This window comes from Mercenaria mercenaria, chromosome 13 (genome assembly GCF_021730395.1).
Source record: "Mercenaria mercenaria strain notata chromosome 13, MADL_Memer_1, whole genome shotgun sequence".
In the NCBI taxonomy this organism is placed as follows: domain Eukaryota; kingdom Metazoa; phylum Mollusca; class Bivalvia; order Venerida; family Veneridae; genus Mercenaria; species Mercenaria mercenaria.
The window spans coordinates 25197103-25218732 of NC_069373.1; the positions used below are offsets into that span (position 1 = coordinate 25197103).

At 36.9% G+C, this 21630-nt stretch overlaps 1 protein-coding gene across 3 annotated transcripts in view; it reads right to left on the reverse strand.

Moving 5' to 3' along the window:
• LOC123529305 (fibulin-1-like) overlaps positions 1 to 21630 on the reverse strand; it is a 298235-nt gene that overhangs the window by 122734 nt on the left and 153871 nt on the right. For all 3 annotated transcript variants that reach the window (XM_053521359.1, XM_053521357.1, XM_053521360.1), the window contains one exon: positions 697 to 885. In XM_053521359.1, the coding sequence (XP_053377334.1) occupies positions 697 to 885 (189 nt within the window). The remainder of the gene's footprint in view (positions 1 to 696; positions 886 to 21630) is intronic.

Sequence of the window (21630 nt, forward strand, 5' to 3'; positions counted from 1 at the left end):
CAGGGACGATTACTCGTTTAATCGGATCCAATTCGATTACTAGGTGAAACTGGTTTCAATTTTGCAAAACCGCTATTAAGGCGTAAAAAAAAAAAAACTGTTCGTTTCCAGTATCCCGACCTACCCTAAATTTTTGGCCCGACCTTAAATGTTTTTATGACCTTGGAGAATTTTTTTTTCAACTTCTTGTTTGCAAAACTGCACTTTTTATGCTTTAAACATGCTCAGAGATGTTAAAAATCAACTTACTGATGCTCTAAAGGCATAACCTCCTTGTTTGTATTCATTTTATGACACAAAAATAATTTCTGAAAAGTCTTCCAGATTAAAAAAAAAATTTCAATTTGTCTTAAAGGGCATCTACAACCCAACTGTGTTCAGCGGTGTTTCTGTTTGAAACAAATATCTCCTTATATCAATATATTATTAAATAAATATCTTTCATTCACCTGTTTGTTATAAACATCAAACTTTATTGTCTCTTACTAATTTAATGTGATAAATCTCGGAAAACACATATGGTAGTTGGAGTAGAAACATTTCAGATGGCAAAGGTGTCTTTTTACAATAAGAAAGAATATGATTTTTCAGACTTGTTTGGTTAAAAACATATTAACCAACTGGAAAGATTGCACTAAATAAATTTTCTATTTGACTAATGAATACTACTAAGTTGATAACAAATATAATACATACCAACACAGAGACCACTTGTATCTGGTCTCAAGCCTCGAGCACAGATGAACCTTTCACATTGGCTTGTCGCAGAATTGAACCTAGAACCCTCAGGGCAACGCTTAGGGTTACATCTGAATGATCCCTCAATATTGTAACATTCATACCCTGTTCCGCAATTGTCAGTTCCCAGTGCACATTCATCTTGATCTATAAGATATTGAATTTAACAACAGGTTGTAATGAACTTTCTAGAAAATAACATTTTGCTTCATTGGGATAAACTTAGGTCATTTTACTGTAGAGAAAGTGCCCAAGTAACCTTACATATTTCAATTCATGTACAAAAAAGCTTGTCTTAAAATAGTAGTGCCATGTGGCTGCTGTAAAATAGTAGTGCCATGTGGCTGCTGTAAAAAAGTAGTGCCATGTGACTGCTGTAAAATAGTAGTGTCATGTGGCTGCTGTAAAATAGTAGTGTCATGTGACTGCTGTAAAATAGTAGTGTCATGTGGCTGCTGTAAAATAGTAGTGTCATGTGACTGCTGTAAAATAGTAGTGCCATGTGGCTGCTGTAAAATAGTAGTGCCATGTGGCTGCTGTAAAATAGTAGTGCCATGTGACTGCTGTAAAATAGTAGTGCCATGTGACTGCTGTAAAATAGTAGTGCCATGTGGCTGCTGTAAAATAGTAGTGTCATGTGACTGATGTAAAATAGTAGTGTCATGTGACTGCTGTAAAATAGTAGTGTCATGTGGCTGCTGTAAAATAGTAGTGTCATGTGGCTGCTGTAAAATAGTAGTGCCATGTGACTGCTGTAAAATAGTAGTGTCATGTGGCTGCTGTAAAATAGTAGTGTCATGTGACTGCTGTAAAATAGTAGTGTCATGTGGCTGCTGTAAAATAGTAGTGCCATGTGGCTGCTGTAAAATGTCTCCCTGTACTTGGACTCAGTGTAGATGTATTTTTTGGTCCTTTAGGATCATGGAAAACATTCAGCTTTACAATAACAAACTTCTGCTTAAGCCAGCGCTAGGGGGCATAAGGGGTGTGGCACCTTCCATTACCTCTCATGGACAGACTCATTTAAACACAGCCTACTTTTTTTGCTTGGTTACATTTTAGGCTTCAAAAGGAACTTTTTTATAGATTTTATTAACTCTCACAACAGCAATCTTTATGTGTCATGACAGTTGTGGCAGCTGTAAAAAACAAAATCTGTAAAAAGATCCTTTGGAAGCAAAGAATGCAACCAAGAAAAATAGTAGCCGACTCGGCTTGATTGAGTCTGTTCATGAGAGGTAATGAAATGTGCAACACCTCTCACGCCCCCTAGCACCAGCTTAAGCCTCCCTATACTTGGACTATGTGTTAATGTTCTATTTTCAGGTACTTTGGATCGTGGAAAACATACTTGGACTAAGTGTTAATGTTTTATTTTCTGGTACTTTGTATCATGGAAAACATTTAGTTTACCATAAAAGTACTCTGCTTAAGCCATAGCATCATGCTTTGTCTACATTAGTGAAACCCTAGCATTTAGCTATACTACTCCTGCATAGTGAAACCCTAGCATTTAGCATATACTACTCCTCCCTACTGAAACCCTAGCATTTAGCTATACTACTCCCGCATAGTGAAACCCTAGCATCTAGCATATACTACTCCTCCCTACTGAAACCCTAGCATTTAGCTATACTACTCCCGCATAGTGAAACCCTAGCATCTAGCATATACTACTCCTCCCTACTGAAACCCTAGCATTTAGCTATACTACTCCTGCATAGTGAAACCCTAGCATTTAGCATATACTACTCCTCCCTACTGAAATCCTAGCATTTAGCTATACTACTCCTGCATAGTGAAACCCTAGCATCTAGCATATACTACTCCTCCCTACTGAAACCCTAGCATTTAGCTATACTACTCCCGCATAGTGAAACCCTAGCATCTAGCATATACTACTCCTCCCTACTGAAACCCTAGCATTTAGCTATACTACTCCTCCCTACTGAAACCCTAGCATTTAGCTATACTACTCCTCCCTACTGAAACCCTAGCATTTAGCTATACTACTCCTCCCTACTGAAACCCTAGCATCTAGCATATACTACTCCTCCCTACTGAAATCCTAGCATTTAGCTATACTACTCCCGCATAGCGAAACCCTAGCATCTAGCATATACTACTCCTCCCTACTGAAATCCTAGCATTTAGCTATACTACTCCCGCATAGTGAAACCCTAGCATCTAGCATATACTACTCCTCCCTACTGAAACCCTAGCATTTAGCTATACTACTCCTGCATAGTGAAACCCTAGCATCTAGCATATACTACTTCTCCCTACTGAAACCCTAGCATTTAGCTATACTACTCCCGCATAGTGAAACCCTAGCATCTAGCATATACTACTCCTCCCTACTGAAACCCTAGCATTTAGCTATACTACTCCCGCATAGTGAAACCCTAGCATCTAGCATATACTACTCCTCCCTACTGAAACCCTAGCATTTAGCTATACTACTCCCGCATAGTGAAACCTAGCATCTAGCATATACTACTCCTCCTACTGAAAACCTAGCATTTAGCTATACTACTCCTCCCTACTGAAACCTAGCATTTAGCTAATACTATCCTCCTACTGAAACCCTAGCATTTAGCTTACTACTACTCCGCATAGTGAAACCTAGCATCTAGCAATACTACTCTCCCTACTGAAAACCTAGCATTTAGCTTACATCTCCCGCATAGTGAAACCCTAGCATCTTAGCATATACTACTCCTCTACTGAAACCCTAGCATTTAGCTATACTACTCCCACATAGTGAAACCCTACATCTAGCATATACTACTCCTCCTATGAAACCCTACATTTAGCTTTACTACTCCTCCTACTGAAACCTAGCAATTTAGCTATACTACTCCTCCCTACTGAAACCTAGCATTGCTATACACTCCCGCATAGTGAAACCCAAAGCATCTAGCATATACAATCTTCCTCTACTGAAACCAGCATTTAGCTATACTACTCCTCCCTACTGAAACCCTAGCATTTAGCTAACTACTCCCGCATAGTGAACCCTAGCATCTAGCATATACTACTCCTCCCTACTGAAACCTAGCATTTAGTATACTATCTCTCTACTGAAAACCCTAGCATTTAGCTATATACTCCTCCTACTGAAACCTAGCATTTAGCTATACTACTCGCATAGTGAAACCCTAGCATCTAGCATATATACTCCTCCCTACTGAAACCCTAGCATTTAGCTATACTACTCCTCCTACTGAAACCCTAGCATTTAGCTATACTACTCCTCCCTACTGAAACCCTAGCATTTAGCTATACTACTCCTCCCTACTGAAACCCTAGCATTTAGCTATACTACTCCTCCCTACTGAAACCCTAGCATTTAGCTATACTACTCCCGCATAGTGAAACCCTAGCATCTAGCATATACTACTCCTCCCTACTGAAACCCTAGCATTTAGCTATACTACTCCCGCATAGTGAAACCCTAGCATCTAGCATATACTACTCCTCCCTACTGAAACCCTAGCATTTAGCTATACTACTCCTCCCTACTGAAACCCTAGCATTTAGCTATACTACTCCTCCCTACTGAAACCCTAGCATTTAGCTATACTACTCCTCCCTACTGAAACCCTAGCATTTAGCTATACTACTCCCGCATAGTGAAACCCTAGCATCTAGCATATACTACTCCTCCCTACTGAAACCCTAGCATTTAGCTATACTACTCCTCCCTACTGAAACCCTAGCATTTAGCTATACTACTCCTCCCTACTGAAACCCTAGCATTTAGCTATACTACTCCGCATAGTGAAACCCTAGCATCTAGCATATACTACTCCCCACTACTGAAACCCTAGCATTTAGCTATACTACTCCCCATATGAAACCCTAGCATCTAGCATATACTACTCCTCCCTACTGAAACCCTAGCATTTAGCTATACTACTCCTCCCTACTGAAACCCTAGCATTTAGCTATACTACTCCTCCCTACTGAAACCCTAGCATTAGCTATACTACTCCTCCCTACTGAAACCCTAGCATTTAGCTATACTACTCCCGCATAGTGAAACCCAAAGCATCTAGCATATACTACTCCTCCCTACTGAAACCCTAGCATTTAGCTATACTACTCCTCCCTATGAAACCCTAGCATTTAGCTATACTACTCCTCCCTACTGAAACCCTAGCATTTAGCTAAACTACTCCCGCATAGTGAAACCCTAGCATCTAGCATATACTACTCCTCCCTACTGAAACCCTAGCATTTAGCTATACTACTCCCGCATAGTGAAACCCTAGCATCTAGCATATACTACTCCTCCCTACTGAAACCCTAGCATTTAGCTATACTACTCCTCCCTACTGAAACCCTAGCATTTAGCTATACTACTCCTAACATTCTGCCTCTACATCAGCAGAGTTTTCCTCCCTAGTCAAGCCCTATCATTTGGCAATATCAATGTATCTCTTTTCTCTAGTGAAGCTCTAGCATTTGACAATTGTACCATAGTTTGTCTATAGTAGTGAAGCCTTAGTAATTTGCAAAACTTCTCCTATACCAGTGAAGCCTAGCCTTTAGCAATAATAACATACTTCTCCAACCATAGTACAGCCCAATTATGTCATGCTGACTATATTTGAAATGAAACCTATAATACAATTTACCAATACATTTGCTGCAGAATAATCATCTTCTTTTCATTTTTTATTCCATTTCATTTAAATGAAATGTAACACAAGCTATTTTAAACATGAATGGAAAACCAAAAACAAAGAAGAGGGTCAAGCAAAATATTGAACAAAATTGAAAGAGATCCATGCAAAAATGCTACAGACCAAGGTTCATGAGAAGAATTATTTAAAGTTTTTTTTCTAGTTTTACCTGTTATGGCCCAAACAAACTTCTTTTAACAAAACTGAGAAAAGTCCATGAAAGGAAGCTATAGACAAAGTTTAGTAATGATCTATCAAGCAATTTATGTCTGGAAGTCATTTCAAGATTTTTCTCTGTTAAACTCTGGCCAAACCATTTGAAAACAATAACAGAGGACTTACAAGAATGCTACAGACAAAGTTTGATGGGGATCCAACAAGTGGTTTATCAAAGGAAATAGTTAAAATATTTTTTCTATGTTTAGCTAAAGTATTAAAAGTGGCAAAGCTAAACCATTTGAACAAACTTGTGATAGATCCATACCAGGATGTCACAGACCAAGTTTGGTGTATCTCTGGTCAACAGTTTCAGAGAATTTTTTTAAGTAAAAATGTTGATGTCCTGATGGAACCAGGATGACAGATGCTGGTCCATCCACCTATACTAACTGCTCACCCTGAACAAAGTTCAGGTGTACTACAAAGTACAAGAGACAAAGCAATATATACTTTACAAACTAGTAAAAGACATTATGTTGGAAAAAACAACAACAAGAGGGTCATGATGGCCCTATATCAGTCACCTGAGTTTAGCTGCTTGCATGAACAAACTAGAAGATGCTTTTGTAGAAAAGCGCATGTCTCCCCCCACTGCATAGTCATATAGGCAAGAAGTAAATAGGAGACAGGAGCGAAAGTCAAAGAGACACTGATGGTTGGCTGCAGTAGGGATCATCTACTTGGCATGTCCAATCATCATACTAAGTTTCAACATTCTGAGCCTAGTGGTTCTCAAGTTATGAATTGGAAACAGTTTTCCATGTTCAGGCCCCTGTGACCTTGACCTCTGATTGAGTGACCCCAAAATCAGTAGGAGTCATCTACTTTGCATGTCCAATCATCCCATTAAGTTTCAACATTCTGGGTAAGTGGTTCTCAAGTTATTGATTAGAAAGATTTTTCTATGTTCAGGCCTCTGTGACCTTGACCTCAGTTCAAGTGACCCCAAAAATGGTAAGGGTCATCTGCTTCTTTAAGTCCTATCATCCTATGAAGTTTGAAGGTTCTGGGTCAAATGGTTCTTAAGTTATTAATCTGAAACCCTTTTCCATCTTCTGGTCCCTATGACCCTGACTTTTGAGTAAGCGACCAAAATAAGCAATAGGGATCATCTACTCTACAGGTTAAATCATCCTATGAAGTTTCAACATTCTGGGTCAAGTGGTTCTGAAGTAATTGATCAGAAACGGTTTTCCATGTTCAGGCCTCTGTGACTTTGACCTTTCATCTAGTACCCATAAAAATAGTAGGGATCATCTCATCTGTAAGCCCTATCACCCTAAGAAGTTTGAAGGCTGTAGGTCAAATGGTTCTCCAATTCTTGAATGAAAATGAAGTGTTACAGACAGATGGTCCCTGTGACCTCAAACCTTTCATGGGGTGACCCCAAAAACAATAGGGGTCATCTACTCTGTAAGTCCTATCAGCCTATGAAGTTTGAAGGTTCTAGGTCAAATAGTTCTCAAGTTATTGACTGGAAATGGATTTCCATGTTCAGGCCCCTGTGACCTTAACCTTTACTAGAGTGACCCCAAAATTGATAGGGTTCATCTACTCTGCATATCCAATCATCCTGTGAAGTTTCAATATTCTGGGTCAAGTCGTTCTCAAGTTACTGACTGGAAATGGTTTTCCATGTTCAGGCCCCTGAGACCTTACCTTTAATAGAGTGATCCCAAAATCAATAGGGGTCATCTACTCTGCATGTGCAATCATCCTATGAAGTTTCAACATTCTAGGTCAAGTGGTTCTCAAGTTATTGATCAGAAATGGTTTTCCATGTTCAGGCCCCTGTGACCTTGACTTTTGATGGAGTGACCCCAAAAACAATAGGGGTCATCTACTCCGTAAGCCCTACCATCCTATGAAGTTTGAAGTTCTAGGTCAAATGGTTCTCCAGTTATTGACTGGAAATGAAGTGTGATGGATGGACAGGACAAAAACAATATGTCTCCTCCAGTGAGCTTCAAAAGCTTCAAAAACAAAAACTAGGTAAGTAGGTCATGGTAAAGATTATTCAAGATAACTACTAAAATCTGTTAAAAAGTGGTAACATTAAAATTAAACACTGTTTCTCTGCATGACAACACCATTATTTTGTTTTTATTAGCTCACCTGAGCATGAAGTGCTCAAGGGTGAGCTATTGCGGTCAGTGATCGTCTGTCATGCGTCGTCCATCTTCAACATTTTCCTTTAACGACATCAGTTCTTCTCCTATACCACCAGGCCAATTCTGATGAAGCCTCAAACATCAAAGCCCTAGACCCTGTAGTTTTGGACAAGAAGATTTTCAAACTTTTTCCCTATATAAGTTTATATAACCATGTGACCCCCAGGACAGGGCCATATTTGACTTTAGGGGGATAATTTAAGCAATCTTGGTAGAGGACCACTAGATGATACTACATACCAGATTTTGGATGAGAAGATTTTTTAAAGTTTTTTGTTTCTGTTGCCACGAAAACCAAAGTTCTGTATGGAATTTAATTTTTTGGAATTTTGATAAAAGAAGAACATCCTTTTGAAGCTTCATCAAAATTAGCCTTTTAGGTGGAGATGTTGTTTAAAGGAGGACAATCACTGACCACAATAGCTCACCCTTGAGCACTTCATCCTCAGGTGAGCTAAAAGCAAGTTGAATATAGGGGCACCGCCTTGGAATGGTCAGTAATCTATACAAGAAGGCCATAGTACCCTAAGTAGCTCACCTGACCATCACTGTTTGATCTTGAATATATGTAGACACAATGAATCATAAATGGTAAACTGTGTTTAGTATAAACAAGAACCACCCTTTGAACAAATTTGGGAGGGGAGCTTAGATGATCCTACAGACCAAGTTTCAAGAAAATTCATGGGAAGTAATTTAATTTTTTTCTATTTTCATCTCTAGTGACCCCTTAAAGTGACAAGCACTCCCATTTAAAAAAAATTTGGAAAGGACCTTATAACAATGCTACAGACCAAGGTTGACGAAGACCAATCACTCAGTTCATGAAAAGAAGCCGTTTAAAGATATCATTATATTTAGCTCTAGGAGCCCCATGAAGAAGTTGAGCACACCGATTTGAACAAAAGTAGGAGAAGACTTTATAATGATGCTATAAACCAAGTTTAATAAAGATCTGTGAAGGAGTTATTGAGAAGTTGTTTAAAGGTATTTCTATTTTCAGCTCTAGCAGCCCCTAAAAGGGGCCAAGTGCCCCCATTTGAACAAATCTTGGAAAGAACCATACAATGATGTTACAGACCAAGATTGACATAGATCAAAAAAACATTTCATGAGAAGAAGTCATTTAACAGCATTTCTATTTTTAGCTCTAGTGGCCCCTAAAGGGGGCCTTGTGCCCCCACTTGAAAATAATTTTGGAAAGGATGTAATAATGATCCTACAGAGCAACTTTGATGAAGGTCAATCAAAATCATGTGAAATTGGTTATAGGTGTTTCTGTTTTAGTACCCCATCTGAGTAAAACTGAAAGAGGACCATCTAATTATGTTACAGACAATGTTTTGATGAAAAAGTGGCTGAATTCCCCCATTCGAATAAAGTTGGGAGAAAACCTTAGAATGATGCTACAGACCAAATTTGAAGAAGGTCTAATTCATTTTAAGGCATTTCTCTTTTTTGCTCTTGCGGCCCCCTCAACAGGCTGAATGCCCCCATTTGAACAATTTTACATGATGACCTTATAATGATGCTACAGATAAAGTTTTCATCAAGACATTTATGAGAAGAAGTCATTTAAATGCATTTCTATCAATAGCTCTAGCAGCCCCTAATTTGAACTAATTTAATAAGTTATGCTCCGGACACTAAAAACTACAAAGAGATTTGACTTTTGAGCTCAATCTGTGACCTTGATCTAAAGACTGGATTCATGAGCTATGCACATCCTCTCATCACTACCTACCTACATGCCAATTTGAAGTCAATACCTTGAATGGTTCACAAATTATGCTCTTGACAACAAATATGACAGACAGAGTTGACCTTTAAGCTAAATCTGTGACCCTGACCTTTGACCTATAGACTTGGTTCCTGTGATCTGCACATCGTCTTATTGTCAACTACCTACATGCCAAGTTTGAAGTCAACACCTTGCATAGTTATTAAGTTATAATTCAGACAGGAATATGATGGACAGTTTTGACCACTGAGTTCAATATGTGACCTTGAGAATTGACCTACAGATCCAATTCAAGCGTTCGGCATATCGTCTCATTGCCAGCTACCTATATGCAAAGTCAATACTTTTATACCTTTAATGTTTATAAAGTTACGCTACGGACACGAATTATGACAGACGGGCAAAGGCACACACGTGCCATCACATGGTACAAGTACCGTACAACCGTTCTTCAAAACAGGCGTATTAACAAGTCAGACAAGACAGTGAGAAAGGCTCTAATATTAGTGATAAATTGTCAGATTGTATACAGTAAAACATATAAATAAGCTCAAAAACTTGTTTCTAAATCTGTTTGCTTATTAGCTTTAAACAACTTATCTTTCAGATATAAGTTTCAAGTTTTTGCATAAATGAAAAAGTGACTAACCCCTCTGGTGGCCATGTTTTCAACAAAGTGGAATAAATTAAACAAATTAGGTAAAGGATCACCAAAAGAACATTTAAAGGAAATTATTTCAACCAAATTTCACAGAGACAAATATCTTTACAATGCTTTATGTAATGCAGGTAGATCAATAAGAATTTTGAATGATTTGACTTTGTGACCGAAGTGACCCAGTTGCAAACTTATCATTGACCTTAAAGGTTTAAAGGTGGTTAATCAGATTTTTATCAACAAATTAATTTGTTCAAAACTTAACCAGCTGATCATTTTTGCTTATTTATGTTCACCAAGTTCTTAATACCATCAGATTTTCACTGGATTTGATTTTCCTATCCTGGGTGCCAACCCAGATAGCATTATTTTATCATAGGTATAAATTATTTTACCATGGTTCCAACGCCGTGGCGGTGGGGGATTCGTCGCAGAAGCAGTGGAGAAATATGTCCGACTGACTACATTTATGCTGTCATCGGTACGTTTTCTAATGACCTTTTCACGTTTGACTGAAAACAACCAGTGAGACAGGAGCCCACATGTGTACTCTTCCAACCAGAAACACTTGTCATGTGCAATTCTTTTGTCATTAATGTAAACACTTCGTACAGTTTGACGAGGGACTGCCGTTTTGTAGAATTCTCATTGAAAATGGTAAAATCTTGTATAAAACGATCCCTTAGCACGTTTGCAGCAAATTGTAAGTACAGCCCTGTCAAGCAAAAACTATTTCTTCGTAATAAGTGAATTTTCATTACAGGCATATGAAAAAATCAACCAAAAATGATTCCAACGCAGTGTGCAGTGGGTACAATTACAACGCATTACGGTGGATCTTGTTTCTTTAATGTTCATTATGGACTTTTAACTTATGTAAACAGCATTTTCCTGGGATTTTGATTGGGGTAGGTCGATGAAATCACTTTAATTTGACATCAGACAGCAACAGAAACGTAATGTTTAGTAATAATATACTGTTGATTTGCACTTCCGTTCTGTCGGATGCACACACGAAAAGCTTTATTTTAAACCATAATTATTTTACTAAATCAACTGCCAAATAATAACGCCATGTTCTTTCATACTAAATACACCTCAATTATGATTATTGATATTAAAGCATGAAGGTTTTCTTCATTTTCCTTTTCCCTTATTATATACAAAATATCAAATGACAATATCGATTGTTTGATTAAATGCTTACCACATGTGACTTTTACATCACAGAAGAGATAAACTTATCTAATATACAAACTGACTGGGTATCTGCTGTCCCTTTTTTTGTTTTGACCATATAATATCAAAGTCGGGTTCGCATTGGAGTGGGGGCGGGGGAGTATTCTCCAACACACTGCACATGCTGCAACCATTTGTCATTTTTATAGGTTTTTTAATAATGTTTTAGCACATTTAAGTATGTTCCCAGCTGTAATTTCTCTTCAGTTGTTATAATAAGAATAACTGTAATGAGTTGATTCCTTGTCGTCCTCTTGGAACTAGAACAAGGAGTTAAAGGTCTCTTAATATGTTTGATTGGCGCTGTGACAGTTTCAGAAGAGAATGAAGTTTTTGTCTTTCATTTATTGTAACATTTCTTTTTCCTTGTCTGTTGTAAGTTGTTTTTACTCTGTTTCTCTGTTTATCTTTTCAATGTTAAACTTAGCCTTGGAATCATCAAGGTAAATGTTACTGAAGATAAGGCCATGAATGTGGCATATGGCGTTAACAGGCTTTTCCTTTGATTTGACCTGGTGACCTACTTTTTGACCCCACATGACAAAGTTTCGAACTTGACCTAGAGATTATTAAGATAAAAATTCCATGCACAGTGTGCTTAATCACGTGATCGCGCTAAATCATTTTGAGCTCAAAAGTGAAAGTAGAAAGGTAAACAAAAATTGAAAATCAGGGCGTAAGTTTTTTAATCTATATATTGTGTTTATATCATGTATATGATTCAAAACCTATTTGAAAGTGCTATCCCCGGTACTATGATTTCCCCACCAAAAGCTTTTCATTTTAATGCTATTCCTGTTCAGTTGATTTGCACATTGAGTGCATACTGTCGAAAGTGGTTGAACAGGAATAGCGTTAAAACGAGAAGGTTTTGGCGGGACAATTGTAGTATCGTGGGTAGCACTTTCAAATAGGTTTCGAATGATGTACATGATATTAACACTATATACATGTACTGAATAATAAAACATACGCCCTGATTTCTAATTTTTGTTTACGTTTCCACTTTCACTTTCGGGCTCAAAATGACGAAGCGCGATCATGTGATTGGGCACACATATGCAAGTTTGTATCAAATCTAAGCATAAATGAAACCTTATATGGCTGAGAGGGCCAGAATAGAAAATTTGCCCCTTTCAGGGGTAGTATCTCTTAAACATGTTAGAATGGATGGAATCTAGCTGGTTTTCAATAGGAACGGAGATCTTATTGTGACTTAATTTGTGTGTAAGTGTGGTAAAAGTCAATAAAATGTCACTGCTATCATGTTCATAAGGTTAACATTTTGGCTCTTTCAGGGATTATAATCTGTTGAAAGATGAGGTCTCTATCGTGTTCAAAAGAAATTGTGGACGGACGACGGACGGACATACGACTGACGAACGACGGGCGAAGGCCAATCAAATAATCTCATCTTGTCACTGAGAAAAAATCTAAACTTTTTCCTTGACACTTTGACATTATGTGGTAAACATCTAAAAATAAAAGAATATTGTTGAAGAAGAGGTAAATTAGCCTACTAGTAAAAAGTCTTAACTCCAGTAACACAGCTGCTCAATGGCATTTTGTTAAGGTATGCTACGTATTAGTAATAATAGTGTACTTTAGTCAAGTTGGTTTATCATACGATGCAGAAGTCGCATGTGGTCAAATCAGAAAATTAATATTGTCACTTGATATTATGTATTTACGGATGTGCAAATCAATGTCATATTTATTCTAAACTTTCAGTTTCTGTTGCTGTCTAATGTCAACGTGATTTCATATGGCCCTACCCAATCAAATTCTAGGAAAATGCTGTTTACTCCAATTTAAAGTCAATAGCGAACATTAAAGAAACAAGATCCACCGTAATGCGTTGCAACTGTACACACCGCACACTGCGTTGGAATGATTTTTGGTTGATTATTTTGTATGCTTGCAATGAAAATCACTGATTACGAAGAAAAAGTTTTTGCTTGACAGTGTCAGACTTACATTTTGATGCAAACGTGCTCAAGGGTCGTTTTGTACAAGATTTTACATTTCTGATAGAAATTCTACAAAAACGGCAGTCCCTTGTCAAACTGTACAGAAGAATTTACATTAATGACAAAGAATTGCACTGAACAAGCGTTTGTGGCTGGAAGAATACACATGTGGGCTCCTGTCTCACTGGTTGTTTTCAGTCAAACATGAAACACTCGTTAGAAAAAGTACCGATGAGAGCGGAAATATAGTCAGTCGGCCATATTTCTCCACCGCTTCTGCGACGAATCCTCCACTGCCACGGCATTGGAACCACCACTTCTGCGAAAGCTATGGCCAGTGTGATTTTGCCAAAATTGTCTATCGTTGCTGTGCAACCAAGATAGATTGAAAATAGATGAACTCCAAAGATACACGCTGTTTTAACTTGACTTTTGTTTCAGGTTGTAAAACTAGAAATTACACTGAAATCAAAAGAAATAATAAGTCCACTTTTTATATACTTTTATCTCAAAGGGAGATAATTACAAAATTTCATAAGTAATACAATAAACATTTTCAGTAGGGTTCTAACTCTGTGTGATGGGTCCTTCTGTTCCTTAAATAAATTTGTAACAGAATATATGAAAACTGAAAAATGTCATAAAATGTGTTCAATGTGATTGACAACCTTTAAACCAAAAACATTCTGACCCAGAAAATATGGCCTCCAGAGGGTTAACATGGTCTTCCTATGATTTGGCCAACTGACCTAGTTTTTTTTATATATCCAGTTTCTGATAAGATTTTATGAAGATAAAATATAAAATATGGCCTCTGGAGCATTAACAGTTACATGATTTAACCTTGAGACCAAACTTTTGACCTCACTCATCCCACTTTTGAACTTCACCTAGATTTCATAGAGGCAAATATTCTGAAAAAGATTTAGAATGATCAAACTGAATATGTAGTCCCTAGAGGTTTTTTTTTAACAAGGTATATTATGATTTGATGTAGTGACATAGTTTTTCACCTCAGGTAACCCAGTTTTGAACATAGAGATAAACACTCAGAGAAAGTATTATGAAGATCAAGTAGAAAACTGTTAACAGGGTTTGCCTATGATTTGACCAAGTGAACTAGTTTTTGAACTCATGTGCCCGCTTTTGAACTTAACCTACATTTTATAGAGACAAACATTCTGAGTTTGAGTAAAAAATGTGGCTTTGACAGTGTTTTTTTTCTTCTATGATTTGTTTGACCCAGTGATCTAGTTTAAGATCTCAGATAACTAAGTTTTATGAAAATGCAGTAGAAAGTGTGGCCTCTATAGAGTGCTAAGAATGTTTTCCTATTAATGGAGTTAGCGGCCTAGTGTTTGACCCCAGATAACGAAGTAACTATCTCTTCTCAGATTTTATTGAGGATAACATTCTGACCAAGTTTCATTAAGATTGGGCCAACATTAGGACCTCTCGAGTGTTATTAGTCATACTGTTGACTATGCACAGCGGACACAGGGCAATAACAATAGCTCACCTTTAGCACTAGCTACAAATTACATCTTAAAATAATCCTATAGCTTTGGAAATTTTAGTATGTTATCAATAATACTTTGTTCTACATGTCTGCTAATAGTAATACTCAACAAGAGCACTGCCTACGGATGTCAACACTCATCTGTAAGTGCTTCATGAAAGGCAATATGCAAGAAAAGAGTTCTTCTTACACACCTTTTGATGACAAAAAAATGTATAAAGTTTCAAAGAAAAGTAGCCCTTAACAAAACATGTGTGTCCCTCCCCAGCTTCCGGGGATGTTTTGTCCAGACTTCATATGGATATTTTAGGACCACTGCCGAAAACAGATGAAGGCTACAAATATGTACTCCTTATTGTTGATTCCTTTTCCAAGTGGTGCGAAGCATTTCCCTTAGTAGACATGGAAGCCAAAACTGTTACCTGGAAGTTGTATGATGAAATTATATATCCATTTGGCTGTCCAACTTCAATTTTGACAGACAGGAGCCAACTTTATATCCAAGCTGATGAAAGAATTATGTAGTATCTTTAGAATCAGCAAAATCAACACCAGTAGTTACCATCCTGCAACAAATTCATCTGCTGAAAGGATGAACTCCGTGATTCTGCAAAAGCTCAGGATATATTGCAACAAGAAACAGACAAATTGGGCTCAGCTTCTACCCAGCATCATGATGAGTTACAGAGTTAGTCCAGCAGTTGATTCGACAGGCTACTCACCATATTACATAATGTTTGGGAGAGAGTGCAGACTACCTCTGGACACAGCCCTCATACCCACTACCACTGCAGGTACAACACATGAACAACACCTTAGAAGTATCATAGAGAATCAGACAGTATGCAGAAAGCTGGTGAGAGAAAATACTTTGAAGGCTCAAGAGAAGTATAAGAAATACTAGGACAAGAAGGCTAAAACTCCCAACTTCAATGTGTGGCTGTATAATCCAAGGACAGAGCCAGGATTATCACCAAAATTGATGCAGCATTGGACTGTACCATTCTACATAGCTGAAAAACTCAGTGAAGTAAGTTATCGACTCAGAAACTTAGAAACACACAAAGCTATCAAGAGTGTCGTCCATGCAAACAGACTGAAACCCTACTTCGTCCCTGCACTGAGACCAACAAACATCCCAGAGGCATTAAGGGGTCAGAATGTAGTGGAGCTGCAAACTGAAGATGAAGACAGATACGAAAATATTTCCCAGGATAATATGGCAGCAGATTCACACAGCCCAGGAAGTGATGCCAACATGGATAGCTGGGAACTTGACAAAATCTTGCAGGCAAGCCATTACAAAGGCAGATTGGTATACAAAGCAAGGTACAGAGATGAAGAAGGAACAAAAGCTGTCACTAATGGTGACAAATGCCCCAGCAGCGCCTTGACCTTTGACCTGGTGGCCTTGACCTTTGACCTGGTGACCCCAAGGTCAGTAGGGGTTGTGTACTCAATAAGTACTATCAGCATGTGAAGTTTGAAGGTCCTGGGTGCAGTGGTTCGTGAGTAAAGTGCCTTCATGCAAAAAGTTAACGTTGTGACGAACGAACTAACGAACAGATGGACAGTTGAAAAATAATATGCCTCCCTTCGGGGGCATAAAAACAAGAACACTATGGCATTATGACAAGGACTTGCCAGAGGATGTCAGGAAAGAATTCCACATCAAATACACATTTTCTGGTAAAGTGCGCAAGCGTCCACATATTGAGTAAAGCAATAATTACGCCTGTAGAGTAATAAAATAAACAAGAGGGCCATGAAGGCCCTGTATCGCTCACCTGACCTGCTGACCTAAAGATCATCAAGATTAACATTCTGACCAAGTTTCATTAAGTTATGGTCATAAATGCGGCCTCTAAAGTGTTAAATAGCTATTCTTTTGATTTGACCCTGTGACCTCAGTGTCAGACAAATCCATTGCCCGGAGCCCGCCGGCTACCAGAAATTTTCGTCGGGCTACCAAAAAAATCCCGACGTAGGCCCGCCGGCCAACCATAAATTTAAAGCTTTAGTAGCCCGGTCATTGTATATTTTACAAAATCAACATCTGGTTGTTTCCTCGATTATAGCTTGCAATTGTTGTAATTTTAGACTTACCTATTATATGATTCTCTTAAATTGCAAGTAAATATCTAGTCTTAAAACTGTTAAAAGTATTATTTTAGGTTACTGAATTTGAAGGTTAATCTTTGTTAGCTAATTTCTTCAGGTACCTATTATATCAATTGACCATAACAGTAGACCTGAGATTTCGGGTACATTACATAACTGTAACGGTATCCAGCAATTGTTTGGTAATTAGCTGCAGTGTATTGAACAATAATCCCTTGAGGCTCACTGATCTAATATGTAATAATGTCTCTTGGCTGACCTGAAACTTCAGGTATCTTATGTAATTTTATATATTATGTAATATGCTTTCCAGTTAAAATGACCAGAAAAGTCAGGTACATATTCTATAATTCGGGTTAATCTTATATTTCAGGTTAACCTGATATTTCAGATATAAATTATTTTGGGTTAATCTTACATTTCAGGTTAATCTGATATTTTGGGTATATTATATAATACTTGAGTATATATAGCCTTGGAAAAACAGAGACAGGGGAGTCTTTTTAGAGAAAGTTGAGTTTAGGTTAAAACTTTGTATTTTGCACCAGTATATCCTGTTGAAAGTTACATCTTACTATAATTGACTGTTTGTATTTGCATTTAAAATCTTGCGTATTCATATCTGACATTGTATTCTGGACTTTATAAAAATGTGTGACTGTGCAGACTGACTGTAAATTAAAATTAGTATTAGTAGTAACAAGTTTTGCTTATTTTATTACTTAATAAGTTTTCAAGTTATCTTGGATGGTGGCAGCGAATAGTTATAAGATTTATCAGGCAGAAAAGGTTCTGCCAACTACTAGCTGAATCAGTGAGGAGTAAATTCGGTTACACTGTTCCTCAATTATAGCTTGCAATAAACAACAACTGACCATAAATCCCAACTTATATTCAATTTTGATTGTTTTGTTCGCTAATGAAATCCAAAAAAATACTGGAAAAACCAACTCGTTTCTATTTTTAGCGACATGACCGTCTGCACCTTGGCAAAAATTAAATACATGATTCTGCCAGAAAATTGTATGTTTTGTACGTAAAAACATCTCAAAACACATAAATACATTACAATTTATTGAATAAAGCAACGAAAGCGTGTTTGACAGTTTTTACACCATTAAAATCAAATGTCACATATTTTCGCGACCCGAGTTTTCCCCTCCAATGCTCACAGTTACTCTACTGTTTGGAAAATGAAGTTGTTATTGGCGTGGAAACTTACTGAGTGTAAACAAAAGTCTGAACAGGACAAAGTAGTAGTTATGTTTTGCAAGGTCTGTCTAGAACCAGCACCTTGGAAAAAAAATTCTCTAAATTTCACCTTGGGATACTTAAGATTTTTTAATGCATCTGAATGCTTACCATAAAACTTGAAAATAAAGTTTTAAACTAATATGATTAATTTTGACTATTCACCATGTGAAAAAAATTCCAAATTTGACCAGGGGCCCTTTTCCAAAAAAACCTAGACTAATATCACAGGAATGTGCGGAACTGGAAACAAACACACAGGTTTATTTTGATGTTTTTAAATTTTTAACCAAACATTGTTTCAGACCCCTTTGATTCTCACATCTCAGTAAGTCGGTTTCAGATAGAGCAATTTTATACTTTCGGGGTTTAAATTTTTTGGCAACTACAAAAAAATGCTGGGCTACCAGAAAAAAATTCTGGTAGCCCAATGGGCTACCAGTAAGATTATAAATTTGTCGGACACTGGACCTAGTTTTTAATCCCACATGACCAAGATTCAAACTTGACCTAAAGATCACCAAGATTAACATTCTGACTAAGTTTTATGAAGATAGAGTCATAAATGTGGCCTCTAGAGTGTTAACAAGCTTTTCCTTTGAATGACCTAGTGACCTAGTTTTTGACCCCACCTGACCCAGATTTAAATTTGACCTATAGATAATCAAGCTTAACATTCTGACCAAGTTTCATTAAGGTATGGTCATAAATGTGGCCTTTACAGTGTTAAATAGCTTTTCCTTTGATTTGACCCGGTGACCTAGTTTTTGACCCCACATGATCAAGATTCGAACTTGACCTAAAGATCATCAAGATTAACATTCTGACTAAGTTTCATGAAGATAAAATCATAAATGTGGCCTCTACAGTGTTAACAAGCTTTTCCTTTGAAATGACCTAGTGACCCTAGTTTTTGACCCCATCTGACCCAGATTTGAAACTGACCTATAGATCATCAAGATTAACATTCTGACCAAGTTTCATGAAGACAAAATCATAAATGTGGCCTCTACAGTGTTAACAAGTTTTTCCTTTGATTTGACCTGGTGACCTAGTTTTTGACCCCGGATGACCCAATATCAAACTCGTCCAAGACTTTATTGACGGTAACATTCTGACCAAGTTTTATTAAGATTGGGCCCAAATTGTGACCTCTAGAGTGTTAACAAGCCTTTCCTTTGATTTGACCTGGTGACCTAGTTTTTGACCCCAGATAAACCAATATCAAACTCATCCAAGATTTTGTTAAGGGTAACATTCTGACTAAGTTTCATTAGGATTGGGCCAAAATTGTGACCTCTAAAGTGTTAACAAGCTTTTCCTTTGATTTGAACTGGTGACCTAGTTTTTGACCCCACATGACCCAATATCAAACTCGTCCAAGATTTTATTGAGTGTAACATTCTGACCAAGTTTCATTAAGATTGGGCCAAAATTGTGACCTCTAGAGTGTTAACAGTCAAATTGTTGACGCCAACGCCACCACCGCCAACGGACAACGGACACAGGGCAATCACAAAAGCTCACTTTGTGCTCAGGTGAGCTAAAAAACATGAAATTTAGTGTAAATATGAAATAAAGCATTCTTAAGCCAGAGAACAGTAAGTAACTTTTGGGTTCTAAGTTGAGATTATGTTGATACCCTGATCACTGCAATAGCACTCTCCCGTGTTCTATAAATAGATACATACAGCAGTTATACCATAATGCAATGCGCGACTTGCGGACACAGGAGCGATTTCTATATATAACGAATCATCAACTATCTCAGTAAATTTCGAAGGGAATTCAAAAAGTAACATGCCACCTGTATAAAATTGTCGCACATGTTAACAGAATAAATAAAAGAGATGAAACAATTACTAATTAAAGAAATATATTGGAATGAATGTAAGGAATATACAGACATATTATTTTAACAAGATGATTCAAAACGGGCCAACAATGCAAATAAAGAGCACTGTTTAAAAGCACGTTGCTTGCACATTACCCCATGTTTTGCAATAATACTATCAAAATCTTGCATGAGAAGAACGGTTTATAGTTTTAATAACAAATTACAATATTTTCGAATGCGACACACCGAAGAGCACTTGTGGTTAAAACTGTTAATGTTAAAAAATCATTTTGATTCATGACGTTCAAGGAATGTATCAGCACAATTAAAATCATAACTACAATAACCACATGTATTTCATTTTAAACAACTGATTCACACAACACAAGATGATCACCGATGTCAGCTGTGGTCGGTGTCCGTCAAACAATTTCTTATTAAAAATATATATATATGCATGACTTGGTAGAAAATAATGGGGTTGCATTTGTTATCAGACAACATCTAAATATTACTAACAAAAGTCAAATATCTATATGTTACACTAAGGGGTCATTTGTAATGAAACATAACATATGTATATCACAGAAGTGTTAATTGTTTCAACGAATAACTGAATATGTGGCCGAAAATAATAACGTGTATGACAGTTTATTTTAAAATATACATGTTGTTCATCATATTTCAAAATTTCAATAAATTTAAATTAGGCGATCATAAGATTTCTTTTTACATTCACAAGTAGATCTATTAAATTTATAAACACTTGTGGAAGATTTTTTTACAAAAACATATAATGTTAATATATGACGGTAACTAAGAAGAACAATTTGGATTTTTTCTTCTGTTCTGTGAAAACATTTTTGTTTTAATTAATGCTTTCCATTTCGTATTAATACATTTTTCTGAGTTATTCTATTTTTTCTAAACATTTTTTAAAACTGGATGTGTCACAAAATGAACAGAATAATATGATAACATCATCCATTCATACATATATATTGATGAAAAAGCGGTATGTTATTTCTAACATTGATATAAAATAAAGTTTCTCAGCTAGTTTATTAAAATTAAAAGTGAAGAAAAAACATTTGTTTATGATGTGCAGGCTAGAAACCTGAACAAAAATAACGAAATAAATGCAAAATCTATGGTTTACTTATGCTATTGTACAATGTTTGTCTGCAAATTGAGTGCTGTGCTATTTCTAGATAGCAGACCTTATCAGTGACGTCACAGATCCTTACATACGTGAGTGTGCTATTACTAAATAAGGCATTGCGTTAAATGATTTAAGTTGGTTGTAAATAATTTTGTATGTCATGTATGACAAAATTCAAAATTGTGCTAGCATTTTTTTTTTTCATTTAGCTATTTTTTGTTTGGAACTTACTATACAGGCATATGTAAATTGAACTTTGACCTTTCTTGTTATTTTCAGCTTTGTTTTCCTTGTTAGTGTAAACATTATGTAA